We start from the raw sequence: 11,703 nt of genomic DNA on the forward strand, positions 1-11,703 counted from the left end.
AGGCTTACAAATTCCCATGGTAAATTTTGTCCACTGGATTCCAGCCCACTTTGTTCTTGATACCCATATTGGGGTTCATTGGACCTGAGCCACCAAAGCAAAATATAAAATATGAATGAGTTTAATACACAGTACACTTTAGCAGCTAGTGTACAAGACATTCCTTTGAGGGTTCCGAATGCTATTCTATAACAGACTGATGGCAATGAAAATCCATTCCCAGATAAGAGATTACTAGGTACAATGAGTTTTTGTAGTCTTAGTTATTTTTTGTGAATTCAGAGCAGAGAAATTACCCATAATTTAGCATCGGGAACTTGAGGGAAACAATTGTGTGACAAACGGGAGCTGTGACGAATAGTTATCCTTCCACTGTTAAATGTACTGTATTGTATCCTGTATATTGTATCCTTTGTCCAAAATGAGAAATTGTATTCCTTTTAAAAAATAATCATTTACTCATCCCAAGCAATTCATATTTTTATCATTTTGTTAGTTTAGTTTCCTGAAAAGTAATCACGGTGGCTTGTGTCTCACTAACATGTTATTTATGTTCTAATATGTTCAACAGCTCTTCCATTTCACGAGGACCTTCACAATTTAGGGAAAAAAGAGGGATTAAAGGAAAGTAAGATAAATAGAGCATTTGAAAGTTTTGCATGGAATATCACCGTCTTGAAGGTAAAGTAATAACGTGATAAACTTCTGCAAACATGTTAATCAATTATGTCTTAAAATGTAACAAACTGAATAGCAGCCCTTTTAATTCTGAACACTTGAAGAGTAGCTGATTGACAACATTATATTAACTCGTGTTGCAGTACAGCCGAAGAAAAGTGCAGCACAGAATGGAAGCCAGAATATATTTTCCTTTTTCCTTCCATAATGATATGTATACAAATAAATAATATTTGATACAATCCCATCAGGTTAAAATTATAATGAAGCAGAGTTTTGCTTCTTAACGTTGACAATTCCTTTTTGGAATACACTGGAATTTAGAAGGATGAGAGGAGATCTTATCGAAATGTATAAGATTATTAAGGGGTTGGACATGTTAGAGGCAGGAAACATGTTCCCAATAATGGGGGAGTTCAGAACAAGGGGCCACAGTTTAAGACTAAGGGGTAGGACATTTAGAACTGAGATGAGGAAAAACATTTTCAGTCAGAGAGTTGTGAATCTGTGGAATTCTCTGCCTCAGAAGGCAGTGGAGGCCAATTCTCTGAATGCATTCAAGAGAGAGCTAGATAGAGCTCTTACGGATAGCGGAGTCAGGGGGTATGGGGAGAAGGCAGGAACGGGGTACTGATTGAGAATGGTCAGCCATGATCACATTGAATGGCGGTGCTGGCTAGAAGGGCCGAATGGCCTCCTCCTGCACCTATTGTCTATTGTCTATTATCTGAATTTTTGCAGTATATTATTTGTTGCTTCAGATACTAGCATCTGCAGTGTTTTATGTATCCAGGTTAAAAAGTAACCCTTTTGGATCAACCCAAATCATAGCTGTTTTGAAATACTTAAATGCCTGTACTTAGCTCAGTTCACTCATTTCCCAAATCTTGCATCTTAAGTTTCCACCTTCTTGGATGGCACCCTCCCATCTATCTATCTATCTCAAAAACTGCATGCAGGTGACTAGAAGATTTGCGCTAACTCCATCCACCTCCTACTCTCCTCGAACTACCCTGTACTCTCCCTGCACTTGCACACATCCTGTAGTTGTTTGGGTCCAATTATCCTGCCACTCCATCCCAGAACCATCCAGCCAGACATAGCAATGGATCAGCAGTGACCATGCCTCTCAACCAACGTACTGTCCCTTTAGCACCCTGCCAGCCTTTGACAAGAGGCAAGGTCGTACACAACTGTGCTGGACTTTGATTTGAGGAGCACAATTGTACAAGTTCACAAGTTATAAGAGTAGAATTAGGCCATCCGGCCCATCGAGTCTACTCTGCCATTCAATCATGGCTGATCTCTGCCTCCTAATCCCATTTTCCTGCCTTCTTCCCATAATCCTTGAAACCCGTTCTAATCAAGAATTTCTACATCTCTACCTTAAAAATATCCGCTGACTTGGCCTCCACAGCCCACTGCGGCAATGAGTTCCGCAGATTAACTACCCTCTGACTAAAGAAGTTTCTCCTCACTTCCTTTCTAAAAGAGCACCCTTTAATTCTGAGGCCATGACCTCTGGTCCTGGACTCTCCCACCAGTGGAAATATCCTTTCCACATTCATTCTATGCCTTTCAATATTCTGTAAGTTTCAATGAGGTTCTCCCTCAACCTTCTGAATTCCAGCGAGGGCAGGCTCAGTGGTGTATTAACGCTCATCATATGCTAACCCATTCATTCCTGGAATCATTCTTTCAAAGGGTTAAAAGGTGATGAAGCATGTTATTGTGTCAACAAAAAAAGGACTTTGTTCATTATCAGCTTGTGGTTTAATGGACTCAGGAGTGGTTGCAAAAGCTACTAATTCAATATCACCAAATATCTTTGAACTTAATAAATGTTCAGAATATATCCAGCCAAGAATCCAGAAGTGGAAATGTACAATCCATTTAAGTTTACCTTTAGATAGAGGGGCTACATTGTGTGGTTCTAAATATGGAGACAGTCATCAGGCCAGACAGCATCTGTGGAAGGTGAAAATTTTACCATTTTAACTGGCGGAATCTTCAACAGATCTTATATTATTAAGAATTGTTACAATCTAATTATACTGTTCATAATACTAAATTTTCTAAAGTAAGAATATCACAAGATATTTTTCATAAAGGATATGTTGTGTTCAAACATTGAAGAAAAGTAATGTTGAAATGTGCATCGATGGATTCCATGTAGGCCAAGTTTCTCGGTTATAGACAGATGAAAAATTTAATTCTTAAACCTGAAGCAGCATGTGCCAACTCAATGTCACTTTTGCTCGGTGGTGAAAGTAGCCCAGTGCATGTGTGAAATAGTTATGGGGAAACTTCACCTATTGATAAGTTAGCAGTATTGCAGGTCATATAAAATAGAAACATGGTAAATAGGTGCAGGAGGAGGCCATTCGGCCCTTCGAGCCAGCACCGCCATTCATTGTGATCATGGCTGATCATGTCAACAGTGAAACGGAGACAGGAGAGAGTCACGCAGAACACCTTTCTATTCTCTTGGGGGGTAGTGTGAATTGTGAGGAAGATGCAATAAGGCTGCAGGGTGACTTGGACAGGTTGTGTGAGTGGGCGGATACATGGCAGATGCAGTTTAATGTAGATAAGTGTGAGGTTATTCACTTTGGAAGTAAGAATAGAAAGGCAGATTATTATCTGAATGGTGTCAAGTTAGGAGGAGGGGGAGTTCAACGAGATCTGGGTGTCCTAGTGCATCAGTCAATGAAAGGAAGCATGCAGGTTCAGCAGGCAGTGAAGAAAGCCAATGGAATGTTGGCCTTCGTAACAAGAGGAGTTGAGTATAGGAGCAAAGAGGTCCTTCTACAGTTGTACCGGGCCCTGGTGAGACCGCACCTGGAGTACTGTGTGCAGTTTTGGTCTCCAAATTTGAGGAAGGATATTCTTGCTATGGAGGGCGTGCAGCGTAGGTTCACTAGGTTAATTCCCGGAATGGCGGGACTGTCGTATGTTGAAAGGCTGGAGCGATTGGGCTTGTATACACTGGAATTTAGAAGGATGAGGGGGGATCTTATTGAAACATATAAGATAATTAGGGGATTGGACACATTAGAGGCAGATAACATGTTCCCAATGTTGGGGGAGTCCAGAACAAGGGGCCACAGTTTGAGAATAAGGGGTAGGCCATTTAGAACGGAGATGAGGAAGAACTTTTTCAGTCAGAGGGTGGTGAAGGTGTGGAATTCTCTGCCTCAGAAGGCAGTGGAGGCCAGTTCGTTGGATGCTTTCAAGAGAGAGCTGGATAGAGCTCTTAAGGATAGCGGAGTGAGGGGGTATGGGGAGAAGGCAGGAACGGGGTACTGATTGAGAGTGATCAGCCATGATCGCATTGAATGGCGGTGCTGGCTCGAAGGGCTGAATGGCCTACTCCTGCACCTATTGTCTATTGTCTATTGTCTATTGTCTTTCTGATCCGATTACAGAAGACTGCTAAAAGGCACGCTTGTCCCCTCAGAACCCATAAGTACATCGGTCTATTAGAACCTGTAGTTCAGATCTATGGAAGTAATCCCTTTTCAGTCAATTTTCTTTTACTGTTGGCATACAATGTTCACCTTGTACCATAATGGTAATATCTCATTTGGGGAAGTTAAGTGGACAGAATCAGAATTTTGTGGTGTAGTAGATTTTGAATCATCCGCTTTCATTCGGATATAAACATTAAACTCTTAACAGAAAAGTAGTCTGCATTGTCCCCATAACAATTTAAAAATACAGTAGAAATTGATGTAAGCAATCCATTACTTTGATAAAAATGGTGCATGTATGAAGTTGCTTTTGGCTACTGTTACAAACATTTTGACATTTTAAATAAAATGTTCACAATTAATTATTTGGGCTTTGAGGAAATAGATGTCATGCCATTATTGCTAAATGCCAGAAATGCCATCCTGAAGTATTTCCAAGTTATGTTTTGATATCAAATAAAAGCAAGAAAGTAAGTTTAACAGAAAACTGAAAGCACAGACTCGTGGCTTTTGTATTATATAATTGTTGTCAGTTATCAAGTTTTTATATTTTGTCTGGGTTCAAATATGTTATTAACTTTTTTTGAGCAGATTTGGCAGATGAATATATTTATAAACATTTAAGATACCAGTGAATGCATATAACCATCATCCTTTGACGTGTGCAGGGCCAAGGCGATTTGCTGAAACATGCAAAGAATGAGGTGCTGGAGAACATGAAGCAGATTCATACTGCTTGTATCTCATGTGGACTGAGCAAGTCAGGAAGTGAAAGTGCAGAGGTGAATTCCAAACAAAGTCTTCAGGCAATCCAGGAAAAAGAAAATGGAGAGGAAAATGTAACAGTCACTCGGTCCCTAAACTAGTCACCGTGGTTTGATTATGGAGTCAAATCTTTTGCTGTTTGGACATAACAACCAATTTATTCTCGTGGACTATACTGAACATACTAACAGAGCCTTTAAACAGCATTGGAAAGTACAGCACTAACTATTTAAAGCACCAAGTTTTATGGTATATACCACAATAAAATAGTTCAAGAAAAATCATATTCATGTGATCTTTCTAACATTCCTATAACTGCCTTTGATCTTGCATTTGAAGCCCATTTAAAGCAAAGGTAGCACATACTGCAAAATCACAATTGGCATGCACTTTTCTTCATATTTTTCTTTGATTAGTTATATAGATATGTGCTTTTAAATACATTTTAATGTGAACATGAACATTGTACTGTACATTTAGTGTTAATGCATTAATATTTTCTCCTGTGCAAAAAATTGTATGAAATTGCTTTATTTTTAAATGTTTGTTATGTAGGTTGAGGTTTGTGTCAAAATTGTACGGAAACATCTTACTCTATAAACATTTGAAAAAATAGAATAGAGTTTTCAAGCTTCAGAAAATATCGATATTAAATCTTAACAAAGGCTTTCAAAAGCAAAGCAGGAAATTGAATTTGCTAACCAAGAGGAGTAGGGACATTGCCTTGTAACAAATAAACATTGTAACAATAGAAATATTCAGATCTCCTTGAATGTTGACGAAAGGAACCATCTGCAACACTGCCTATCTTTCCATTTATTTTCAGATACGCTAGATACCCCTGGAAATTTGCATATCCCTTAACGAACTGGCTGACTGAGCAGAACAGGAATCAAGGAGAAACTTGCTTTGATTCTTGGTCGTGTCTCCCATACTGTACCTCAGCCAGTGACTCAGTGTGGGTGAAATTGGTCTTGGTTTTCACTGTTCAGTTACCCATGCTAGACATGTAGGCTGTGTGTGAGAACAAGAGAAATATCTTGTTGCTAATCTCAGCAAAGTGAATGAATTTTGACTAAGCAGAAATACATTTTAGTGCACATCCTCAAAAGAAAAAATGGAAAATAAATTGCATGACGTATTTTGCAGATGTTGTTTGCTGCGAAAACAATATTTTCAAGGTTGCAGACACTGACCTTTTAGTTGTGTGTAATATTTCCAAATAAATGATTTCTTTAAAAGGGTAGGACTTCATTATAATTATTAATGGAAAGAACAACATAAATCATAATGAAATTGAAAAATTATATATAGATAGGAAGGAACTGCTGATGCTGGTTTAAACCGAAGATAGACGTTAGAGGCAGGAAACATGTTCCCAATGTTGGGGGAGTCCAGAACAAGGGGCCACAGTTTAAGAATAAGGGGTAGGCCATTTAGAACGGAGATGAGGAAAAACTTTTTCAGTCAGAGAGTTGTGAATCTGTGGAATTCTCTGCCTCGGAAGGCAGTGGAGGCCAATTCTCTGAATGCATTCAAGAGAGAGCTGGATAGAGCTCATAAGGATAGCGGAGTCAGGGGGTATGGGGAGAAGGCAGGAACGGGGTACTGATTGAGAATGATCAGCCATGATCACATTGAATGGCGGTGCTGGCTCGAAGGGCCGAATGGCCTCCTCCTGCACCTATTGTCTATTGTCTATTGTCTAGACACAAGGTGACTCAGCAGATCGAGACCCTTCTTTAGACTGAGAGTCCAGGGGAATGGGAAACGAGAGATTACAGTGATGAGAGATGATGGAGAGAGATATAGAACAAATGATATGTTTGCGGCTACAGGTGACCCCGGTGTTATCAGTGGGGCTGGGGCAGTTGCATTCTTATAAAACAGTCCATATTGCGATTTTCCGTAACATTTCACATAAATCCCATGAGAAGGAATGTTATCCTGTATCTCTGAACATATAGTAGAAAAGCTTTTCCTTTCACAACCTCAGAGCTACTTTGCTATATTAAACAATCAGATGGCACCAAATACATGCTAGAATTTGTTGTTTTGTTTCACCTTTGGACAAGCATATTCTGGTCAGTTATCAGAACATGCTATAAACTCGTCAGATTAAGCAACATCTGTGGGAAGAGAAAATGAGATGATTGTTCAAATTAACCTTTTATTGACCTGATGCATTAATTCAGTTTCTCACTCTGTAGTTGCCACCTGCTCAATTAGGAATTTAAAGGATTAAATTCCTAATTGAACACACCTGTGGTGTGTAGGTTAATTATTGGCCTCTGTAAATTGCTCCTAGCAGGCAGTGAGTGTGTGCAAGTGCGATAATATAGAACAAGTGTGAATTGGTGATTGATGGTTGGTGTGGACTTGGTGAGCTGAAGAGCCTGTTTCCACACTGCATCTTTAAACTAAAGTAAACTAAAACCTAAAACAATTATTCCAGCTGAAACAACAATCCACCTGCACTTCTTCAAATCAAGCACATTGCATTCACAATATAGCCCCTTCTACACTGGAGAAAACCAAATGTAGATTGGGTGACTGGAGCACCACTGCTCAGTCCACGCACAGGGATGATCCTGTGTTTCTTGATGCAAGCCACTTTAATTCTCCATCCCACTCCTACCCTCAACCCGTCTGCCTACGGCCTACTCTGCTGCTGTAATGAGGCCCAACATAAACTAGAAGATCTTATCTTCCATCTGGGCACTTTACAAACTTCTGGAATGAACAAAGAATTTTCAGGTAAGTTGGTCTCACATTGTTTCGTATTATCATGCTTGTGAGCCTATCAAACTGTATCTTTAAAATGTCTATCTATGGTCAGTTGTCATGCTCCTTATCACCTGATCTATCTTAACCAACTTCTACATAGGTTTTTTGTCTTACACCTCACTCCTTCTCCCAGCTCTGCTTTGAAAACTATAAAACTCCATTCTTCCACACACAGTTCTGGGAAAGGGCCTCTGACTGAACGATTGCCTTTTTCCCCCTACAAATGCTGTTTGACTGACAGAGTTCTTTTCGTGTTTTATTTCAGTGCAAGTCTGATGTTTGGTGGAGATATGCTTGTAGTGTTACATAATATTTTTGTGCAATAATTTTGGCGACTTTTTCGGCTGAAATTAAACCTTCATAATTGTGCTGTTTAACACCCTCTTTCGCCACTTCAACAGCTTGTTGCCATGAGGTGTACAAAACTTTGAGTGAGGCGTGTTGCATTTCTGCAGTTATCATCTCAGGCAGGGATTCTCCTGCGGTGTTCTTGCTTGTTTAGTTTGCCAATTCATCAAGGACCAATGTAACAAGACACCACACATTTCCAAAGTTGTGGGCAGAGAGATCTTTATCGTTTTGTAGTCGGAACTCAAGCTCTGCGCTCGTTCCTAGACAGTTAGAGGTGAAGGTCACTGTGTTTCTAACCGTCATAGCCTCTGGATAACTCCAAGCAGTAGTGGTTAATCTATGCCGTAAATATGAATTTGCATCTGTTCCAGTGTTTCAGAGGGGTCACATATAATTCTTAGTTGAGGAAAATATTTTATTTTGAGCAGGGACCATCTGGCATCCAAGAATGAGGCTTAATGCACATTTCAGGAATCCCTTGAGATCTCAGAGCTGCACATGAACTCAAAATATTTAGCTTGCATTTGTCGTGATAAAAATCTCAAACAATGTGCCTTGTATCTGGAGAGTGCACATTAGTCTTCCGTGTCTCTGTCGCCCATTGTACGTTGACATGCCTGCTGCATAGAGCAGTAGTTGTAGGATAAGGGGTGATCGCTTGTTCCTTGGCTACTGATTTCTGTTTTAGCTAATGTGGAAGGGTGTCCAGCCAATGCAGGCTGATTCAAGGGGGAAGAAAATTGTGAAATTCATTTGATACCCCTTGGGTATCATTTTGAAACTAGTCCAGATTATCCTGGCCCTGAGAATTTGATATTGTACCTATCTCCACTCACCCAGGAACAGGTCTATCTCTTGGTTGCCAGTAGCATTGTGGGAAATGCCCCTGGTGTCCTCGGTGAAAGTCCCAGTGTCCACATTGTCCCAGATGGAAACTACACTATTTGTCAGAGAGGGATGGTTACCTAATTATCATCTGTTACATTCTCCGCAAGTTCATCATCAGACGACTCTGCATTGCCTTGCTGTCTGAGGCAGTGGAATGGGATTACGTTAGGAAGGAGTTGATCGGGCTACTGAGGTGGAGGGAGTCAGTGGACTATGGCCTCTCTGAATGTACCTGGAGATTCTTGAAATCTCTGTGGTCTTCTTTCGTGTCCGTCATCTATGTTTTAAATGTTCGGCCAGGCTCTTGCACAGTGGACAGCCTTTTCGTTTGCCACCGCTAGATCTTCCAGGCAGCATTGTTCACCAAGAAGTGGGCATCTTAGTGGGTGTGGCATGGATTGTACAGATGTTCCACATTCACCTGCTATATCTGCATAACCCCATTTGCTCATTTTGGTCTTGCATCGGCCCATCCCTGTACGAAGCCTATTGAGGGACTTCCAGTTCTTCCAGTCACGCCTGTGACCAGGTGGTAGCTGTTCCTTGGTTGGAATTGGCAGCTTTTCGTGGTGGTGGTTTTCACTGCGTTTCTTTCCCCACAAGCCTAGTCTGGTTGCTTGAGGAGCCTGTGACAGTGGCTGGACTGTGTGAAGGAAGCTCTTCCTTGACCTCAGGTGGTTTGGGGCTGGGTGATGGGACTGACAGGGATGGCGGGTGTCCCCAACTTGCCTACGTTCAGTTCCACTGGCAACTGATCTGCGGATTCCTGGTGGAGCAATACCAGCCAAGACATGCAGGCTATCCACATCCGTTGGTTTTAGGCAGCCAGTGATGCATCTGCAGCTGTCATTAAGGGCGGCATCAACTTTCTTCGCATGAGATGATCTCTCCCAGACAGGACAAGCATACTCTGCAGCAGAGTAGCACAGCACAAGAGCAGTTGACCGCAGTGTGGATGCATTGGTACCCCACGACGAGTTTGCCAGCTTGCCTAAGAGGCTGTTGCTCATCCTCACTTTGCCCTTCACCTTTTCGATGTGTTATTTGAAGGAGAGGGTTGGGTCCAGAGTGACCCCAAGATAAACTGGGTTGTCACGGTGTCTCAAAGGGACACCATTCCATGTTAAGCTCAGCTTCTTCCCAGCTTCGCCATTACAAAGGTGGAACAAGCTAACTTGGGTCTTAGCAGGGTTTGCCTTCAGTTGGTTGTCCTTGTAGTAGTTTGTCAAGTTGTCTAAGGATGATGAGAGGGTGGCTTCTACCTCATCTATGTGAGTGCTCTGGGCTGCTATTCCAAGGTCGTCAGCGTAGATGAAGCTTCTCGTCCCTGGGACCACTGGCTGACCATTAGTGTCTACATTGAACAGCACCGGAGCAAGGACGCTGCGCTGAGGTCGGCCATTCTTTTGTTTCCTCCATCTGCTGCGTTTACCATTTAGCTCAACATAGAAGCGTCTGTTTTCCAGTGACAGTTGAATCAGTTTGGTCAAGTGGAAGTCCTCTGTCATGTCACGGAGCTTGTTGAGGAGCATCCGGTGGTTCACAGTGTCGTAGGCAGCTGCCAGATCAACAAAGACCACGCCAGTTGGTTCATTCCTCTCAAAGCCGTTCTCAATGTGCTGAGTTAGATTGAGCACTTGGCTGGTATACTAATAGTATAAGAAAATAACTGCAGATGCTGGTACAAATCGAAGGTATTTATTCACAAAATGCTGGAGTAACTCAGCAGGTCAGGCAACACCTCGGGAGAGAAGGAATGGGTGACGTTTCGGGTCGAGACCCTTCTTCAGACTGCCCTCAGTCTGAAGAAGAGTCTCGACCCGAAACGTCACCCACTCCTTCTCTCCCGAGATGCTGCTTGACCTGCTGAGTTACTCCAGCATTTTGTGAATAAATACCTTCTCTTGGCTGGTACACGATCTCCCAGGCTGGAAGCCACCTTGCTCTGGAAAAGGTGTTGTTCTGTGATTGGGCCTAGCCTGTTCAAGATGAGGTGCTCAAAGAGCTTGAAGAGATGGCATAGTAGGGAGATCGGTCTGTAGCTTTTTGCTTCTTTCTGGTCTTTCCCTGGCTGAAGGATAGCAATCACACGAGCTTTCCGCCATATTTTAGGTAGCTGGGAGAGGGCGGCACAATTGTTGAACAGCACGAGGAGCCACTCTCGTGTAATCTGCCCAAAATGTTTGATCTGTTCTGTGCGGATGTCTTCAAGGCCAGCTGCCTTGCGGTTCTTGAGGGAATCGATTGCTGTCTGGAGTTCCTTGCTGTTGAAGTGCCAGGTTGACTCTTTATCACCCTGATGCCATGGACTCCTTTTGTGGGGCTTCTTGTGTGATGGTTTGCCATTCAGAAGCAGCTGGTGAGCAGCCTGACCTGCTGTAACGTTAGAGTTCAGCGCTGCCTTCTGGGGGTCATTGTTGAGCTTCTTGATGGTTGACCAAGCTCTCTTACTGTTGTGTGTCATATCAACACTCTCGATAAGTTCTTGCTAGGATGTCCTTCGTTCCTCTGATGTTGCTGCCATGAGCATCTCCCCTGTGTTCGTAGTTTCCTCTGAGAAGGGATGTCCCTCGTACAGTTTTGAGTGCCTCTCCTACAATGAGGCACTGTCAGCTGAGATTCCAGGTATATAGTACTCCCTGCATCTGCGTGGAATATAGTTTCTAGGAAATGTCTTGTACTGTTTTGACGAAGTGATCATAGTTTGCCGCGACTGGCTGGGGGTCAGATGGGGCTTCGTCCAGATTGCTGGCAAACCTCT

The 11,703-nt window shown here is 42.3% G+C and overlaps 1 protein-coding gene across 2 annotated transcripts in view; it reads left to right on the forward strand.

Moving 5' to 3' along the window:
* The window catches only part of plcl1 (phospholipase C like 1), a 170,813-nt gene extending 164,444 nt beyond the window's left edge, over window positions 1-6,369 (forward strand). Inside the window, exons 4-5 of one of the 2 annotated variants that reach the window (XM_078404159.1) lie at window positions 572-681; window positions 4,820-6,369. In XM_078404159.1, coding sequence (XP_078260285.1) covers window positions 572-681; window positions 4,820-5,017 — 308 coding nt within the window. In that variant the 3' untranslated portion in view covers window positions 5,018-6,369. The remainder of the gene's footprint in view (window positions 1-571; window positions 682-4,819) is intronic. The other variant, XM_078404157.1, reaches the window with a different exon arrangement.
* The last annotated feature ends 5,334 nt before the right edge of the window (window positions 6,370-11,703 follow it).

Source organism: Rhinoraja longicauda, chromosome 8 (assembly GCF_053455715.1).
Source record: "Rhinoraja longicauda isolate Sanriku21f chromosome 8, sRhiLon1.1, whole genome shotgun sequence".
Classification (NCBI taxonomy): domain Eukaryota; kingdom Metazoa; phylum Chordata; class Chondrichthyes; order Rajiformes; family Arhynchobatidae; genus Rhinoraja; species Rhinoraja longicauda.